General features: G+C 52.3%; 6 protein-coding genes across 6 annotated transcripts; 4 read left to right on the forward strand and 2 right to left on the reverse strand.

Moving 5' to 3' along the window:
• Positions 1 to 176: 176 nt before the first annotated feature.
• On the forward strand, positions 177 to 1,214 carry PG994_001572 (uncharacterized protein; the record flags this gene model as incomplete). The annotated part of the gene is made up of 1 exon (XM_066852981.1): positions 177 to 1,214. One exon carries the CDS (start codon positions 177 to 179, stop codon positions 1,212 to 1,214), a length of 1,038 nt encoding a protein of 345 aa, XP_066721122.1.
• Positions 1,215 to 2,640: 1,426 nt separating this feature from the next.
• On the forward strand, positions 2,641 to 3,616 carry PG994_001573 (uncharacterized protein; the record flags this gene model as incomplete). Its single annotated transcript, XM_066852982.1, has 2 exons — positions 2,641 to 2,966; positions 3,055 to 3,616. The coding sequence occupies 2 exons, from the start codon at positions 2,641 to 2,643 to the stop codon at positions 3,614 to 3,616; spliced, it is 888 nt and encodes a 295-aa protein (XP_066721123.1).
• Positions 3,617 to 4,817: 1,201 nt separating this feature from the next.
• PG994_001574 (uncharacterized protein) lies at positions 4,818 to 5,855 on the forward strand (the record flags this gene model as incomplete). Its single annotated transcript, XM_066852983.1, has 1 exon — positions 4,818 to 5,855. One exon carries the CDS (start codon positions 4,818 to 4,820, stop codon positions 5,853 to 5,855), a length of 1,038 nt encoding a protein of 345 aa, XP_066721124.1.
• Positions 5,856 to 6,131: 276 nt separating this feature from the next.
• On the reverse strand, positions 6,132 to 8,894 carry PG994_001575 (uncharacterized protein; the record flags this gene model as incomplete). Its single annotated transcript, XM_066852984.1, has 2 exons — positions 6,132 to 8,706; positions 8,761 to 8,894. The coding sequence occupies 2 exons, from the start codon at positions 8,892 to 8,894 to the stop codon at positions 6,132 to 6,134; spliced, it is 2,709 nt and encodes a 902-aa protein (XP_066721125.1).
• A 2,084-nt stretch (positions 8,895 to 10,978) lies between these two features.
• PG994_001576 (Ribosomal protein S18 acetylase RimI) lies at positions 10,979 to 11,736 on the reverse strand (the record flags this gene model as incomplete). Its single annotated transcript, XM_066852985.1, has 2 exons — positions 10,979 to 11,274; positions 11,337 to 11,736. The coding sequence occupies 2 exons, from the start codon at positions 11,734 to 11,736 to the stop codon at positions 10,979 to 10,981; spliced, it is 696 nt and encodes a 231-aa protein (XP_066721126.1).
• A 5,295-nt stretch (positions 11,737 to 17,031) lies between these two features.
• On the forward strand, positions 17,032 to 18,859 carry PG994_001577 (uncharacterized protein; the record flags this gene model as incomplete). The annotated part of the gene is made up of 2 exons (XM_066852986.1): positions 17,032 to 17,989; positions 18,045 to 18,859. The coding sequence occupies 2 exons, from the start codon at positions 17,032 to 17,034 to the stop codon at positions 18,857 to 18,859; spliced, it is 1,773 nt and encodes a 590-aa protein (XP_066721127.1).
• Between the last annotated feature and the right edge of the window lie 541 nt (positions 18,860 to 19,400).

The raw sequence follows: 19,400 nt of genomic DNA on the forward strand, positions 1-19,400 counted from the left end.
GTTTAATAGCAGTCGGCTGTTCCGATCTACGGTTATTCATTCAATATTCCAGTGTACGATTGTTTCACCGTTGGCTCGTGCGTCAGCAACGTACCTAATCCAGCTCAGTTGGCATTATCTTTGTTGTTCTGAGCAAGGCTGACTTCCCGCCTTTGTCGTTTGCGCACTTATCAGCGATGTTTAAACGGCAATTTTCGGAGATTTCTGGCGATTGTGCCAATGCCAACGCCAATAAATCCCTGAAGCTGGATGAGCCACAAAACCCGAGAGAATGTCTGAACGTTCCTGCACCTACTGCCCTTACTGCGTGGACGCCAAGTGACATAGGCTCAAGTAACCCTCCTCTTCCTTCTATCAACGACCCTGTGTTGGACAAAGCAGCTTTCACCCACTCTGGGATGGTATCCAAGCCTGGGGATATGAGCTATGAGAGGCTCGAGTGGGTTGGTGACGCCTACCTCGAGATGTTCGCAACGAGCTTCATCTACCAGACGTTCCCCAAACTACCGGCGGGAAGGTGCTCTCAATATCGTGAGTCCCTGGTCAAGAATGAGACGCTTTCCAAGTACACCAAAGCTTATGGGCTGGACAAACGTATCATCTTTCCCCCGGAATTCGACTTCGGAAGCAATGTCAATGGACAAGGCGCTAAGGCAAAGACACACAAAAAGGTTCTCGGGGACATATTCGAGGCCTACGTTGCTGCTGTCATATTGGGCGATCCGGAATCCGGCCTGGTGCGTGCCTCAACGTGGATGAAGGCACTCTGGGGCAGAGAGCTTGCCAAGGAGATTAAAACCGAATACAACACCCGTCAGCGTTCTCAACAAGCTGGTACAAACACAGCTTCTTGCGATGCTCCATCAACTTCTGCAACTCTGATACCTACACCTGCACCTGCTACCTCAGTGGATGTCCATCCCAAGACCAGATTGACTCAGACAATCGGCACGAAAGGAGTCCGGATCTATTACCTGGATGAGAATGAGTCCGTGGACAAGAAATCAAAACAGCGCAAGTTCACGGTAGGTGCCTATGTAGATGCTTGGGGTGAAAGCAAAGTACAGCTGGGCACCGGCACTGCCCTTTCCAAAACAGAGGCTGGGGCCAAAGCGGCCCAGAATGCGTTGGAGAACAAGAAGCTCATGAGAAAGTATGAGCAGAAGAAGAAGGAGTTGGAGGATGCTATGAAGGCTCAGTTACAGTACGACTAAGGTGTCAATAATACTACATGTATGTACATGCATGTGTGTAACTGTGTCTGACTGCTCCCATGTCATCTTTGCCAGCCTCAAGTAGAACCAACGATCTACCGTATACTGGAATAACAAATTGCGAAGCACTTCCATGTTGAATAAATGTGGAATAAATAGTGCGACAGCATCTAATCCGCAGCAGAAGCAACGATGAACAACGTTAGAAAGACCTCTTGATTCCGCTTTAGTCGTATATTCAACTTGTGCCGGTTGGTATGAAACATTGAATCGGCTTCCTTTGCTAGGGCATGGCAGCAGCGGCTTCATGTCCTCTATATGCCACTAGATGGCACTTCGACGGTAGACCATGTAGTCATATACGAAGCCCATAGAGAATTCTTTGGGCAGGTAGATGGAGTCGTGATACGTGTAATGCGTTTGGGGCCAGTTGGACCTCTATTGACAATATTGTTCCAGACCTCAAATGCAGTACATTTATTGGGTTTTATTTGCAGATTTTAACAGCCCCAAGCTCAAGCCCTAGGTTGAGGGCATTACGAACAACACGGTAGGTAGTTTATATCAAATCGAGAACGGCTTCATTTTCACGTGTACCTCGGGATCAGTCACGAGACCCCACGACAAGGGGTCATCGAATCTGTAGCCCTATCAAGTCACAAGTGACGCAGATGTTGGGGGGCCCAAGGGCGGCCCTGCCAAGCGTCCTTTTGCGCCAAGGCATTGGAGACTGGAGATTTGCTGTCACTGCAAGCCCGCTAGGTGTGCCGTACCCCGGATTCTGGTACCTAATTGATTGATGCTGGATAACATTCGACGCTTGGATCATTAGGTACCTAACCAACCCAACCTACCTGGGTATTGAATGTTTGAATACATTGATCACGCTTATGCTTTCCCTATCAGACTGTTACAACTCCTGGGAGTCATACAAGACTGATCTTGAGTGATTGTTTGCTTCGGCCTTTTTTGATCGTACCTATTTAATTTGTGTCGCGCTGTACGACTTGCAACCATCATTCTTGAGCTATCGGTGCTTGAGCCCGCGTAACGTTGCCGCTGCTGTCCGCTGTTTGTACTTGCCTCCTACTTTTACCCAAACTTCGTAAGGTTGAGAAAGAGCCCTGTCGCCACTCGTTTCCGGGGGTGTCCGTCTTACACGTACACTTGCATTGATCCTCGGCTCCACCAAGCACTAGGTCGCGATAAGAGAGCCGCAAAGCCCAACTTCATTACTACATGCCACTACATGCTCCCGCTCTCTCAACGCATGTTGGGGCGACTATCGAGTCTCGATGGCCGACTCAGTTGGTAAGTAGCTCTACCGTGGCTTTCGACAGCAGATTATGCAAGCAGGGCGCCGTGTCGTCAAACGAGTTTCCCCCATTCACAGGCTAGGGCCTAAGACTCCAAGCATGAACTAACAATGTCCGTGATCAATCTAGACCGAGTCTTCGTTCATGCGCTCAACACCGTGAAACGAGTCCCCAGGACCGGCGCATCGCGGCCGCCCGCGAGCGACCGACTTCGGCTATATGGACTCTATAAACAGGCGATGGAGGGGGATGTGGACGGCGTGATGGAGCGGCCGTCCGCAGCAACCCTCGGAAGTGGTGTCAACAGCGACGAACTACAACGAGAGAAGGACAAATGGGATGCATGGAATGCGCAACGAGGAATTAGCCGGACCGAGGCCAAGAGGAGATACATCGAGGCGCTTATCGAAACCATGCACCGATATGCCACGACACCGTGAGTTAGCCCGCTTCCAAAATGAAGACATCACGACCTGTCGGAGAAACTTTGGATGGTCTCGACTGGTGGCTAACAAGAAGAACAGAGATGCCAGAGAACTAGTATCAGAACTCGAATTCGTGTGGGGCCAGATCAAGAATAATAGCTCGTCCACGTCGGACTCTTCGCCAAAAAGGACCAGGTCGACCGAGCCGCGAACGTTTGCCCAACCGACGACCGGGACAGAAGGGCCGATGAAGGTGCTGAGCCCGATGAGCGAGGATGATGCCGCAGAACAGGAGTACCGGGAACAACACCAAGGGGACGAAGAAGGCGAGGGCGAGGGGGACAACGAGTACGTCAAGAAAGGCGACAAGTGGTCGCGGAAAGTAGAAAGAGCCTTGGTATGTCTCTCGGCCGAAGTCGCGGCCTTACGCGAACAGATAACAGCTGGGAGAGAGTGGCGATCAAAGAAAGAGAAGACCTTCAGGGCCCGGATCAGCTGGCTGGGGTGGCTCATTCTCAAGCACATGATTGCCGACAGCGTGATACTGTGCGTCGTACTTCTTTGGATGAGGAGGCGGAAAGATAGGAGGTTGGAGGACTTGGTGCGGTCCGCTCTCAAGCTGGCTCGCGAATACGCGAGAAACGTGTTGCCATCAAGGTGAAGGAGACAATTCGGGGCTCTAGGAACATTCAAGTATCGCGCCAATCATCCCTGCTGCCCCAGACAATATGGTTTGGTTCGGGGTGATACTGCAGTTTCTCGGTATTAGTACTGAGTATCTGTCTACCCCAAGATTTGTTTTCGGACTACTAGGCGCTTTCAGGTCTACCAGGCGTCTTAAGCGTTGCTGGTCATCAATATGGATGCCCCTACTTATTGATCATCAACTGCCAGGGCCTAACTCTGCCCCGGCTTCTCCCCACCGGCACAAACAGGGAATCATGATTAGATGATGTCGGACTTCTTAGACTCTCTCAGTTCAGGCGTGGAAAGGGTTGCTGAGATTCCCGGGCTGTACAGTACGTGTTACGACGACGTTTATTTTACGCAGATGCAATGACATACATAAGTACATAAACTTACAAGTACATATCTCTAGATACTCCTAGGTATATATAATACAACTTTCAGATACCCTTCTAGGTTGGATTTGGCGAGTTTCGAGACTGCTATTCTGATTAAATCCTTTTTGCTTACTTGGCCAGAAGCGACGGCATCTTTGAAAGAGCCCGTGGCAGGCCAAGTATGACTTTGCCCCGTGTTTACTGGGGATACTGTAATTTACATGCAGGGTATCTAGAGTATGGCAGGAAGGAAAGTATCTACCTACATAATACAGAATTGGAGTCAAGTCAACTTGTCTTGCCTTTGTAGTGACATCTACGACCCTGATTACCTAAGTGGGCTCTTTAGGTAAGTAGGTGGGGTGGGATCTCTCTCCTTGTAAAATACTCTCGACTTATAAGGCTACTTTATCCAATCCAACATTCTCGGAAGGACAATTGTTGGGGTTGACGACTTCTACTGGGACAATTGATTGATACCTATTTGGTTTGCTTGGCTGAAGGCCCCTTTACTGGCGACGGGGAAACAGCACTAGCCGAGACTGATTTGGCCCGTCTCATAGGTCGGACGGATCGTGGTACGAAGTGAGTGTGCAGTGTGGCACAGGTTTCCGGTCAAATCGTCAACTTTGGGCTTCCTAAGCGATACAAGCCTTCAGAGTCTGAATTACCACCGTTCAGTTCAGAGCCCGGTTTTTAGATAGAGGGTGGACTGCCATTTGTCCGATCTTCCCGCCTTGACAATCCCGCATCGAGGTTCTGTCTCTATCCGTGGTGTGACGGATCCATCCACCCACCATGCCCATCCGCGACGGCTCCCCGCCCGCCCCGGCCCGGAGCAGAGATGACTCGGAAGACGAGGACTCGGACGAGGACCATGCCAACGGAAAGCGCAATGCCGGGGACAGCAGCAGCAGCAGCAGCAGCAGCAGCAGTGATCCAAACAACACCACCAGCAACGACGCCATCCCGCAAATGACGGGCTGGGCGCCCGCCATGTTCGTCCCGGCCAAGTTCGACTACACACAGCCGCAGCAGACCGAAGAGCAGGAGAAGGCGCAGCCCCCGCACCAGCGGCTCAACGACCTGCTGGCGGACCTCGACGCCCACGCCGCGGCCGTGCGGTCCAACTACGCCTGGATGGTCGCGCGCGAAGCGCGGCGCGTCCAGCAGGTCACGGTGCAGGGCGAGGCCCGCATCCTCGCGACGGGCCAGCCGCCGCGGCGCTCCAAGCGGCTCGCGCCCAGCGCCGGCGACGAGGCCGCGCTGCTGCGGAACATGGCGAAGGTGCCCGACGAGCTTCTGCTGCTGCAGCAGCAGCAACGTCGTGCCAATAATCTCAATACGATCCCCGCCTTCCGTCGGCCTTCTTATGATCGTACTAATAGCAATAACATCGTCAATAACGGTGCCGGCGCGGCAGCGACGGCCGTGAATCCCGCTACCGCGTCGTCCCGCTACGAGGTTTCCCGGACCTTCTCGTATCGCGAGGTCTCCGCGCTCCCTGTAGACCCGCGTGACACGCCGCGCGAGGCCGCCGTCACTAGTATTCTGAATGTCGCTAGAAACGCCATGCATACTGCTGACTGGTACTCGAGCGTCTACCAGAAGAGGAGGAACGACAAGATCACGGGCTACGTGAGTGAGAAGGCTAGGAGCTTTGCTCAGCAAGATATGGGGTCCGGACATGATGGCATGATCAAAGCTACTTCGTCTGTGGCGGCGACACCCGCGAGCACGAGTGGCGGTCCGACGAGGAGAGTGAGCTTTGGTGGATTAGATGGGACTGATGACCCGGGTAATGATGGTGGTGATATGTCTATGGACCTCGACTAATGAGGACATGAAAAATATCCACCCGGATCAGGAAGAACTAAGACGACTTGGAACGTGTACGCTAGAGAGTTGTGTTGATGATACCCGGGGCTATAGTTGCCAGACTGGTTTCCTGTTTGAGTTTGCACTTTTACTACAGCGGCCCAGCATGAAATAAATAGAGAACACAACAAAAACATGTATGCATTGGAGAATACTGATTTGATTCATTTGTTTTAGATTTGTAACAGTTTTCTTTTACGTTTGGTGACTATATACTTAAGTACGCACCTCTCACTACTCAATCTCCTCTATCAAAGGTTTCGGCCGCTGAGTCCCTTGATCCCCCAGCTTCGGCAGGTTCACCTCGAGCCCAGCAATCCTCGTAAAGGCCGGCGCCGCGTCCTGCTGCACCTCGGGGAGCATGGCCGTGACCTGCCAATTGCGCAGGCTCTCGGCCACATCCTGGGCATGCTGCTGCACGAGCCCGTCGTTGTCCGTCTGCGCGACGTACTCGAGGATCTGCACGATGTGCTTGCGGCTGGCGTCCGTCAGCCCGAACCCCAAACGCCGGCGGTTCTCGCGGGCGTCCGCCAGGGCTTTAACGAACGTCAGGATCAGCACGATGGCCGCGCGCCGGAGGATGGCCTTCTCCATCTCGGGCTCCATGGTGAGGATGTTGACGCACAGGTCGACCGAGCCCTCGACGAGCGTCGCGCCGACGCCGGCGATGTTGGTCTCCAGGCCCACGAGGAAGATGGAGAGCGCGGAGCTGCGCACGCGCACGTCCTCGCTGCCGCACTTGCTCTCCCAGCCCTGCAAGATCTGGGCTAAGATGTCATCTCGTTTCTTTTCCTCCTCCGCCCGTTCTACGCCGTTGTCTTCGCTGAGATCTGGCACTTCGCCGCCCCACGCGGTTCTGGCCGCTCTGTTCTGCCGCGCACGCAGCCGTTCTTCTCGCGCTTGTTTCTCTTCCGTCTTGGGCCGGTGACCCCGGCGACCAGCTATGGAAAGCAGGCTCTCGGCTACCTGCGACGCTATCTCGCCCGAGAATGTGTCCCCGAGCCGTTGGATAACCTGTAAGATTGCCTCGCCAAACCGCAGCCGCGTGTCGACGTTCGCCTCCTCATTTGCATCCACATAGCGCTCTAGAAGCTCTTGGACGACAGACTTTGGATGTTTCTCGGCGAGCTGAACAAATATCTTCATTACTCGAAGGTTGATGTAGTCTTCCTCCTCGGCCAGTAGGGGCGATAGTAGAACCACAACGCCCTGGATGTCAAGGATGCTACTACCGTTCCGAATCAGGCCGGATATAAGATTCAGGCCCTCGGAGCGCACGGGCGGGGGCGAGTCGGTCTGTGTGATGTAAGACAAAGCCAAGTTGTACGTTTTGCGATCTTCGACCTGACGGTCTGTAGGCGCCGTTGGACGTTCTAACGGATCATCTACTTCATCTCTGTATCTTAAGACAAGAGAAAGGTTGCGCGCAGTTTGCGAAATGTCCGGGTGGTTCTCTTTAGTGATCTTATCCAACAAAGCTTCAATACTGTTGAGGAGCTTGTCGTCAGCCTCTGTCTTCTGGAAACTTGGTGCCGTAATAACAATGTTGACTAGACTCAGCGCAACAGAAGCGCTGTCAACCTTATCCGGGGAAACGCAGAAGTCAGCTAGAATGTGCTCTGACAACTCCAGCATCCCTTTAGAGTCTGCGATCAGTCTGTCGGGGATCTTATCGAGCATGGTCTGTAAAACTTTGGATTGTACAATCCGTAACGTTGGGTCTTCGTCGCCATCCGGCGCTACGGTGACCTGAATTCCATGGCCCCTATTTCGGTGCTTGAACGAATGTTCAAACATCTGCAGAAACAGTTTGGAGGTATCTGATTCGGATGCTGTGGTTTGCAACAGCTCTATAAACGCCCTCGATTTGGCTTCTAAGGTGCTCCAGTTCAGTTCTGGTACCAAAGTCGCTGACTGGCCGCGATGACGTTTGGCCGTTATACTTGATTTCCCAGAGCTATCAAATACCCAGTGAGCATCGTCCAATAGATCTCTACCATTGCACAGAAGGTTGTTGACAATCAACGAATACTTCTCCGTGGACCCCGAAATCTTCAGGTAGATCTGAAGTAATGTCTTGGCGGGCTTGCAAAATTGTTCCAAGCATGCTTCGTCCGCCTCCGGCCATGAAGATAATGTCCACAAGGGGAGAAGCAAAGGGGCAAGGAGCCTGCCCGTCAAACCGGGGTTCGGATGGGCATTAAGCAAGGCCGTCAGACGTCGTAATGCTAGCGCAAGCTCATCTGGCTGGATCATGGCGGTCTCTTTTTGGAGATCCACCACTGCATCAGGGCCTGCACTGAAAACCAGAGTCTCGGAGGCAGGTTTTTGAGTAGATAGAGACGGGTTGATGACGGCAACCATGGGTTCGGCGAACACCCTCCACCCAGGAGAACCTGGTGCACCGAATTGCTTCCGCCCAAGAATGCCATATCCAATGATGTAGGCTGAGGCCTTGACGAGATCGGCGCCTTCTTTGCCGTCCAACAGGTCGAGGAGCTGAGGGGCGATGCCAGAGAACCATTTCACGGCTTCAACACTAGCAGGTGGGACGGCAAGGAGGCCCGTTGCCATCTTCAAAGCCTCGAGTGTAATGTTTGCTCCCTGCTTCTGGGGCGCAGCCGCTTCAGAAGTCTTCACAGTGCTTGAAGGGTGAGAAGCGAAGACGAATTCTATCGTTGCTCTTACGCCGTCTTGCCGCTGGGGCATCAGGGTCAACAGGTCCATCAAATGCAATCTCAGCCATCTGGGTACTCGATCGGGCTTGATCAGAGCATTCAAGGCTGCTATCAAAGATGACGTTCCTGTTCTTTGGGACGTTCAGAAGAATGTCCTTCTAATAACTTGGCTTGCTACCGCCTACCTTGATATGAGCTGGCTAAGCTCGCGTTGTCCTTCGGACCGGGTGCCATCATCACTGTCGGGGTTGAAGACTTTTCTCCCGACGCTCTCTATCGACGTAATGAGCGAGCCTTTAGTCTCAGACTTGGCTTCCATGATCGGACTTTGGAAGCGAATACGCTGGTGAAGGGCTAATCGGTAGAAACAATAGCGGTTTCATAAGTCGGCCACACAATCGAATTGTGATGAAGCTGAAGTAATCAATTGATAGTAGCAGTGGAGACAGGGTAGCCGTTAGCTTTAATATTCTAACAGTTTGCTAAGTAAAGATACTGCAAGTGGCAGCTGGTAGCTGGCCTAAAACACCCTGACGGCGCCCCCACTTTAAGCGGCCGTTGCTACGCCAAGTACTCTTAATATTATTAGACGCGTCTGGGAGCGCGTCTTACACTTTATCTTCCCCTTCTTCTTCTTCTTCTTCTTCTTCTTCTTCATACTCCGTCATATCATCGACAGACACCAACGACTCTTAGGCCAGTATCTGAAACAGGACCGTTGCTGAGGAGTTCGCTCGAGATAGGAACAGGATCGGTTGCGGCTTCTGCTTCGTTTCACTCAAAGGAAAGCTCTCTCGCCGCCGTCCTGAAAAAGGGACGATGGCATCATACAACTTGCACAATCGCCTACCCCACAGTTCTCCGACTCCCGTTTTCCGCAAGGAATGTCTACGGACCCCACGGTCGGTTCTTGAGTCTCCGCGCAACACGTCGCAGCTCGGGGTCGCAGCGGGCCTGATGTGCTAGCCGCGTGAGGATCTGTTGCGCGGGTGCAGGGAGCCCAGCAGGCCTGGGCAACCACAAGGCAGGCTACTGGGAACGTGTTTCGGAACTTAACCCTAAGTACACACTTGGTTCAAGTCTTGCGCTCCACAGTCGTCCAGAATTCGCCTTCTACGCTGGCCGTCGTTCTCGTCATGTCATGTCCTGCTGAAAAGCAGGGCATTTTCAAGCACGTCGGCTGTCGGCCGAAGGGTGATGGGGCATTCCAGACGCCCCCACGGGGGCGGGTGAGGGCGGGCACCATGAGTCGAATCGGTAAGAACTCCTGGCCTGGAGTCGCTCGTCGGCGCTTTGCCACTGGAAGTCGTACTCTGACCAATGCGAATCGTCTCGGTGATGGCTCTGCTCGATGTCCCGGGGAAGACGTATGCGACGTGCTTTAGACTCAGGACTGTAGAAACCTGGTCCGTTTTCCAAGGTGGGATGCGAGGGAGAGCACAGGCTTGGCTACATACAGTCAGAAACATCGAAACTTCATGTACCGCCCTCGTGTTTATTCGCCAGCATCACACAGACTCCTGTAGATCCTGTGTAAGCGATGAATATGCAGCTACAACAGAAGTTTCACCTTGTTCTGACCATCTGCCATCCTGTATGCTTTGGGTACCCTCGAATCCCATGTCAGTCCCAAATCTTGCCAGCCCTCGGTTAATCCCGAACTGGTCTGCATTCGCTTCCGCGTCCACTCTTCGAGACTAGAGAGGAGCTTCCTGGGTCCTCGTCCTGCTATTCTCCAGGCGTGTTACTTCGGTGTGATTCGGTCAGGCGCATTAACCATGGGTGGTAGGTCCTATCCTACAGCCAACATGGACGCCAAACCCTTCGTTGTTATTCACTTGAACGTGCAACGAATCTGCCTCGTCTGTGTCCGAAAGGGCTCATATCAAGATGATAGCGTGGCTTTTAATGATGTCTTTTGGCCATGCGGAACTGCCCTCCACGCGACATTCCATATTCGAAGGAGAGGAATCAAAAACTAGTCTTCGTGGGCAATGCATTGAACAGAGAGAACTCCTTTGAAGTGGCAGGCGGTGCCGATACCTTTCTGGACCCCGATTCTCCCCTCGATCATGTTTGGGATGATGCTGGCTAGATGATGAGTACAGGGATGTGCTGTTGAGACTTGATGGTATCCGAGCAGGATGCGGCAGCTTGGCATGAAACAACACTGGGACCCATCTCGAGTTGGTGTCAAAGCTAAGTGCTTGTCCGGTGTTGTGGATTGACTTAATGTTGTTGCTGCACACCCAATTTTTTGATTCACTATTAGAAGTTCTACTTCTGGATAGACACATCGTGGCTGCTCTCACCCATCCTGGTAGATGGGAGCAGTCCCCTCCCCCTTTTTAAAAGATAAGACTCAACCCTTTCAAGCTCCGAACAACACTACTGACTTGGTGATCAGAGCGCATCTACCATTGCCTGCCACTCCCCAACGGACAACCCCTCGTGGTTCTTGGGCATCCTCACCATAATCGGGACTATATCATCCCTGTCGTCCCCAATAACTTCGGCCTTGTGAATGACGAACTCGGGAATATCAAAACCAAAGCGCTTGTAGAAATGCCGTGCGGTTATCGTGGACTCCAGATAAATTGGCACATCGAGTCGGTCGGCAAGATCGATGCCCCAATTCAGCAGTAAGGTTCCTACGCCCTTTCGTTGGTAGCCCGGCTGCACTGCCATAGTAAGGCAATCTGCGCAGCGATGTCAGATCGACATGTTTGGTCAGGAGCAAGCTTGGGGCCACAGCACTTACAGACGTGTCTGCGGTTGCCAATGATGTTCTCTCTCATGTTCCAGAGGGCTCCCATGACGATTTCTAGCCGCTGTTTCTCGAAGCCATTGAGCCGTGAAAAGTCCCCGTCGGGTCTCTTCCATTTCATGCCCACGCTGGTTTCGGTGTCGACATTGGCGTTCCAGTAGACTTCAAAGGTGGCCATGCCGACGATTTGTCCCGTTGCCGGCTCGACGCACTTCAAGGTGTATTCGTTGGGGTCTATTCCCCACTGGTCGGTCATCCACTGTCGATGTTCGTTGCGATTCACGCCGTCAGGATAGATGTACTCGAATATCTTCTCATCCTTGAACGCTGCAAAATAGACATCGTACACTGGAGTGATGTCGGGTATGAGTGCGGGCAGGACGGCGAAGGACATTGCTGGGGGCAAAAAGATGAATCAGGGGTTGATGAATGGATATTCGAGAGCAAGTAGCAGAGCAATGCTGGAGTTGAAGTTGTTGATCTAATGCCATGGCATGCTTGGCACATAGCAAGCTCAAAGTGGTACCGTTGCAGACAAGCAGTCGCATGGGGAATATGCGAATAACGACAGGGACGCCTTTGGACTCGCAGTTTCCGACCCATGGCCGTGATTTGATATGTTGGAATAAGTAAGTAGAATCCCATGGGTTGCGACCGCCATAATCTCTGAACTCCATCGGTTTCGATATATTGGCAAGAAACATTCATCAACGTAAGCAGGCGGTTAGCGTGTCATAAACGATCACCATATGGGTATGTATGGTATTCCCATTATCATGGAATAGACGAGGTTGGTGTCATCGCCTAGCGAGATTGGATTTATTCGCGTTGATGCCAGTGTTATGCAAGAAGACACGCCTTATTGGACCGTTGTCAGTATCAATCACGACGAGACAGCATCAATACCGTCTTTGTGGGGGTTTTGGCTGTCTCATGGTATTTGTTGGCCGATTTGATTTCCGGGTATATGAATAATCTTGTACCCATGGGCCAGACTTGTCATTTGTCTTTGTCAATGTGTTTATACACATGTATGATGAACTGACTGACCATTGGTGTCTGGGCGTTATGCATCTATTATCGTAACCGACAAGACTGACTGCGTTACTTCTCATATCGAGTCAACTTCTCGAAGTGCGCCCTGTAGTGCTATCAGCTCCCTTGAAAGCCAATTGGCCGTCATCCTACGCTGTTGCTCGAGAGGTGTAATCACACGTTCCAGGGTGCATCACTGATCTAGGATTTACCAACCTATATATGCTCTGTTACTTCTCAATTCGGCGGGTTTAGTAGGTAGTGACATCTCGTAGGGCGGTCAGCATCAATACATACATCGATTTCGCAGCCAAAGAAAGAAGTACCGACTCTCGTGAGCATTCTGATATCGCTTAAGGCGTCTCCAACGAAACCCACACAGCAGGCGATATCCAAAAAAAAAAAAAAAAAAAAAAAAAAAAAAAACAGAACCATGTCTCCCACATACATACCCACAGCGAGTGCGATCCAAGGTAGCACAGTTTCCACCCCGAGTTGCGGGCAATGGATTCAGGCGACCGCTGGCGACTGTGCTGGCGACTCTTGCTGGCAGCTTAGTCAAGACCACTGTCTCGACGGCAACGCCTTTCTTGGCCTCAATCCCCAACTGAGGGGAGACTGCGCACGAGTCTGGGACGGCGATAATTACTGCGTACGGCTACCCGACGGGCCGGTGTGTGTCGTGCGAACCTTGACCATAGTGCCAGAACCTCTGCAAGTTCGTAGTACGGCAACTGCGCGTGCGTACGCGACGGCGATGGATCGGGAGGATCGTGGGTCGTAGCGGTGAGAGGCAGAGAAAGAGAGGGGGGAGAAGAGAGGGGGTTCTCTCTCGACTGGTGGCTACGTGTATCAAACAAACAACAGGCGGGTATTTTATCCTCTGGATTATACTTCATATCTCGCCGAGCAAGTGTTCGGGTACGTGAAGTAGACATAGAGAGTCGCATTCGTTAGAATCTTCTACATGAGCATGTATTCCACAATGGTATCTTTTGCTAGCACATCGGCGCATAAATGGGTCATAGGCAGCAGTCTTTTGCCCACGATGAACTCATAAATGCGCCATGCTCATGAAGGACCAATATATTTGTTTCTCTAAAGTCAACAGAAACCGCCAATGGGGGGTTTGCCCTTTTTTCTCTTTTTTTTTCTTCTGAAGATAAGGCCATTCAGATGTTGTTTGGTTGTCGGGTGCCACGTTAACCAACGAGATTCGTGCCACATCTTATGACCTGAACGCATATGAACCGATTCGGATGCCCCAGGAGGAGAGAGCAAACATCATGTCAAGTTTTATTTGCTACCTGGCCTTTGAGTTTGACCTGGCTTTTCGGAGGCCCTTTGGGGGTCAATCGTCACATTGGATGGGAATCAAGATACCGCTTCGGTATTCCTGAAATAGGACACCCATCGCAGACTAGTACGAGATATTCCAAGGTCCAAAGATCAAAGATGTGCCGATCTGGTCCGTTCAGAGTAGCACGTAGCACAGAACACTGGTTCGACTCTCGATAGCAGCCACAGTGTTTGCCACATGCACACAGCCACATGCACACATGCAGGCATGACGGAATTTTCCTGATCGACGGTGGTCCGGCACTTAAGAAAGGGTTCCGGCAGATTTGCAGATGATGAAATATCGGGAAAGGAAACAGGTTCCAGGGTAGCTGTGCCAACACGGTCCACGACACTGTGTGCATCTCTTCCATATTATTACGGGATATAGAAATCGGGGTCCCCTATGCTCCCCAAGCCTCAATGGGAATCCTCTCCAGGGCAGACTGTGACCCCTGCTCAGCTGAGAGATGATGATAGATCACATATCGACCTCCAAACTGCAAATTAGATGTTTGGTTTCCCCATCTCCGCTGCTCCGGGCACCGTAATTGGGCCTGGTCCAAAGGGTCTATATTCACAGGGCTGTGAAGTCGGCGCTGTCGGCCATAGTGCCAGAAGGGTTTCGGACAGCTCGGGACTGTCGCTGAGACAGCAGCTTGGAAAGTAAGGAGTTGCGTAAAGTCAGCCTTACGAAGGTTAATGAGTTGACAGCTTGGCAGTTACCTGCCACGTCTGACTTGGGGCGCAGGTGAAACCTCACTCTGGTAGTGGTGGTCTCGACTCCTTGAAAGCCGCACCCGCATGCCGCTCCTTGGGTTGTGGAATTGGCCCTAGACCAGTCTGCCAGTTGCAACTTGCAACACCGGTTTATTTACTACAGTTGTGGTTTTCATATTAAATTCGGGCCAAATGCCAACACGGTGCATGTGAGTGAAACGATCTCGTGGGGGCGATCGCCCGCTATATTTGGATGATGGCAGATCCCCCTGGCATAGAGCCTGCATGGCTGGCTTGCAGCTTGTTGGCTTCCAGGATGAACCACCGGTGCCCGAAGTCAACTTTAAGGGAATAAAAGACAAAAATGCAAAATTGGGATGTTGCAACTTGCAACCCACGAGAATGATGTCTGTCCTCTTGCTGAGCCGTGACCACATATGGATCTGTCCAGATATCACATTCTTGGAATTTTCGAGTGAGCAAGGAAAAGCGAGAAAATTCAACATGGAAAGACTGGGCCACCGGAACATCCGGAGCGCCCCGGGCGAGATCGGCGTGGGCACGGCGTTTCAAAGAAGCCGACTCGCCGGTGGAGTCGCTTCGAAGTTGGAAATGTCTCACAACGCACGGATTCGATATTTAATGCATCGAGGATTTACTATGTGCACTAGAGTAGGAGTTGGCTGTGCAACAAATATATTGCTCAATGCCTTCAGTCCGATCTGACGGTCGGAGTAATCTACAATGACAGGACTGAAATACAAGGGGGCGCTTGTCGGGCCCGAATTTTAGAGTTGAGCGGATGGGCTGCCTCCCAATGCCACGGAGCAGGCACCAGAAAGTCTATCTGGGTATCGCCAGTCAGTCAACTGTCAGGGCAGTCAGCAAGTCGGTTGGTAGGCCGTTACGGTGGTGGTAGTCTGTAATTAAGAAAAGTTCCCAGGCGTTGGCTCAGCCATCCGCCAAGTGGACCGGGGCAAATCAAACAGCACAACTCACTCCTCATTGGACTTGGATCGGGCAATTTCACCTGAGATTGGTGTGGTGGCAGTGCTGAGCCATTCTGACGGTGGTGCTGTCCTATCCTATCAGATCCAATCCTCTGAAGCCGGCTTGCTCGCTTCTGCATCTCGCTTTCGCAAGCGAGCCAGGGGACAGATTGCCGGCCGTAAGAGCCATCGTGTCCAAATTGCACCATATCAACAAACGAAATATAGAATCAGGCAGACAGAATTCCAGAGCCGGTGCTGGGTGAGATAAGCAAAAGCAGCGCTCGCACTCGCTCAGCTTCCGCACCAGTATCCTTCTCACTTCTCGTACTTGCGAAGCAGACATGAGCGGGTTTCACTAGCGGTAACTAAAGTGGTGCTGCATTATGCACTGCACGCAACAGCAAGCCTGATGAAATATGCTCGCTGGCTCTTCCTCGTCCAAAGCAAACCATGCGATGGCCATGGTTGGTGGTTGGAATATCCGAGTATGACATCTGGGGACCCAGCAAGTGCAACTGCAATCGGGTGGAACACGATATTAGGTCTACCCAGTTCGTATCCTACGTTTAATGGTCAATAGCTCGGGCCTAGAGTCGGCTGTGATATCGCGCTCTTATCGCTCGACTGATGAACAGCGCAGCGCAAGGTTCAAAGGCGGCGATGGTTGTTCTGTCCGTCCTGTCCTGAGGTTGGGGAGATTTGTTTACGAGGTGAAACACTTTGAGGCCTCGACACAGTTGGGGGTAAACAGCCAGCGCCAATTGGCTCCTGCTGCCTGCAACTTGCATCGAGTATACGTCGCCTCGTCGTCCTCGCCATCGTCATCCGCATCACACCGCTGGGCACGGCGTTGGACGATTCGCGACTGTTGTCGCTCGATTCTGTGTACGGCTTCATGATGCAGCCCTAATAGGCAAGAGCCAAGACAACCCAGCGTCGTCATCGTGAAGGCCCGGAGAGGAGGGGGAATAAGCAGCTGACGGCCAGCATTAACAACCCCGATGTATGTAATAATGAAGAATAATCCAAATTGTACATGCACAGCTCGCATCAATTGTGCACAGATCAGGACGGCTTGTGCAAGAAGAGGTCGAAGCGGATTACTGCGCCCAGGAGCTTTGTGCCATCATCCCGAGTCTACTTGTGGTCTCGTAGGCGCGCGAGGACCCCCTATTGGCTGGGCTCGGAGGCATCTGTGTTGAAGGACGCGTCAGCTCTTTTTCTTGGGCCAAGCTAGCTGGCAGACCCCTGTCGAGCTGCCGAACGGGGGGCCAAGTTGTGCCAAGCCCCTGTGCTGCCCACCTTCAACGGCAAGTGCCCTTTTCCCCAGGCATCCATAACCCCCAAATCCCCGTTCCAGTCGCCTGCTCGTGCCCGGTTTCTGTCGCTCTTTTTTCCCAACAACGAAACACCTCTCCGACATTAACTTCTAACAAACATCAAACCACCACCAACCACCATTACCATTCCCTACGTTCGTTCCATCTATACCGATTGCAACCAACCTCAGTTCACCTTCAACCCTCTATCGTTAAAACCGCTTCATCAGTTAGTCGGGCCCGGAGCCTCTACGCTCAATTACGATCCAACAACACATCGACACAATGTCGGCGTCAAGCCAGTCCACGTCGACGAGTCCATCGTCGAGTTCTCAACCCAGTGCTGTCGTAGACCCCTTGGATCTGCTCGATTTCACTGACTATGATGGTCTTCCCGATGGAAACGCCTACAACTCGCCGTCGCTGACCCCGGGAACTTCCTCCAAGCAACAATTCACCAGTCGCCAATCACCAATCTCAGCAACCGCCTCAACAATGCCCGCCAACCAGACAATGTCTGGCCCTAGCCACCAGTACGATCAGTACAAGCAGCAGACGCCGTTTGTCCCGGGTGCTCTGGCAACTACCATGGCAGTCAACCAGAGCAGCGCGCATGTTGGATACGATTTGGAGTATATGTCTACACAGATGAACACGGCCGAGGACATCTTCGACTTCAACTCGGCCCCGTCTCAGAATTCCCTCAGTAGCCCTGAGATGGACATAGACTTCGAGCCCTCCGGCGACGCGTCGTTTTTCTTCAACGAGTCTACCGTCAACCCCAATGCCATCGCCGGTCACGATGCCCAGCCTCTAGCTTCGCCCGCGACCGTCACAAGCAATGTCGGCAGGATGTATCCCGGTATGCACCAGCAGGCTGCTGCTATGGCCAAGGCTCGCGCCCAACAACAGCGTCAACAGCAAATCATCCAGCAGCAACAGCGACAGCAACGAAACGTGAAGCAGCAACAGCAGCAGCGACCCAAGAGTGCTCAACCCGCCGATCCCCTTGTGGAGCAGAAGATTACTCAGCTGTTGAACTCGATGAGAGCTCAATCCTCCGGTGCTGACGGCCAGGGCAACTCTCCTCATCTCAATGTCCCCAAGCTGAAGAAGGACGAGGAGGACATGGATGAAGACGAACGACTCCTGAACAGCGAGGAAGGCAAGAAGCTCAGCAGCAAGGAGAGGCGTCAACTCCGCAACAAGGTCTCTGCTCGCGCTTTCCGATCCAGGAGAAAGGGTAAGTCTGATGTTCAATTTCTCGTTACATTCCAGTTTGCTAAGATTTACTATAGAATACATCTCCCAACTTGAAGCCGAAATTGCCGGCAAGGTTACCGAGAACGGCGAGCTCCGCTCTCAGAACCGTGCCTTGTTGGAGGAGAACAGACGCTTGTCAGACCTGACCCGCATGTTGTTGTCCTCTAACGCCTTCTCTGGTTTCTTGGATCACCTCAGCACCAACCCTAACGCCGCTGCGCCGCAGCAACCTCAGCGTGTTGAGCAGCGCGTCGAGGAGACTCGCCAGGTCCCCAAGGATGTCAACCCCTACTCTGCTCAGCAGCAACAACAGGTCAGCATGGTCATGGTCCCTGAGCAGACTATGGATTTCTCCATGCTGAACCTGAACTCCGGCGATGCCTTCAACTACCAGCCCCAGGTCTTCAGTGTGCTGGAGACCCCCGAGCTTCCCGAGTTCAACGCTGCTATGTTGGCCGGAAAGACTGGCGATGCTGAGTTCGAGTCCGAGAAGAGCAAGGTCGAGGTGTCTGCCATCGAGGCACCCGCTTTGCTTGAATCTACCAAGCCGGAGTTGTCCGAGGTACCGGCCACTCAGGCCACCAGCACAGAGACTGTCATTGCCGATCTTGATGCGGACATTTTCGACGACGACGCTGCACCGGCTGTTTCGGAACCCAAAGATGACTCGCACGACATCAACCTGTTCGGTGGCATCCAAACTGAAAAAGCTTTTGTTCGTTTCGAACTCGTAGACGCTGCAGAGGCTATTGACGCCATTTCAGCCAGGGCACTAAAGCGAGTGCAGCGAATGAGTGCCAGCATGGAAGCCACGATGGAACGGTTAGAACGTCTCACCGTTGGATTGTAATTGGTTTTTCTATTCACCTTTTTTTAATCTTATTTGACGAATGGGGGAAAGGCGTTTTCATTATTTGGTCCCGTGGAAAGCGGAGGGGCTACATGCCACATGCTTTCATCCATGGATATGGGTGGTTCTCACTTGGGACTGTGACATATGAATCGGCGTTCATAGCGTTCTCTGGAGATTGGATATAGCTTTGCATATCAATCATTGTCTTTGGAGATTGGAAGGGAATACTGGGATGCAGCTTATAGGACTGCGCATTAGACTAGCCGGCCACACGCCACTCGGCCTTGAAAATGAAACCACATTATGTAGTAAAAAAGCACCTGGACAAGTTAGGCATCCTAATATGAGTCTCCCAATCGTTGTCGGTCCGCCGACTACAGCAGTACATATGCTATTTGCTTGATAACTGCCATAACTAGTGCTGTCATTCCATGTTATAATGTCGATCCTATGTATTCATGCTATGCCCCGGCTCGAAGCCTCTCGTTGGATTAGCACCCTTCGGGTCCGTCCAAAAGGCCGCTGGCCGCACCGGCAA

This window comes from Apiospora phragmitis (assembly GCF_038363925.1).
Source record: "Apiospora phragmitis strain CBS 135458 chromosome Unknown utg000002l:1.0-5516284.0:1.0-5523493.0, whole genome shotgun sequence".
NCBI classification, from domain to species: domain Eukaryota; kingdom Fungi; phylum Ascomycota; class Sordariomycetes; order Amphisphaeriales; family Apiosporaceae; genus Apiospora; species Apiospora phragmitis.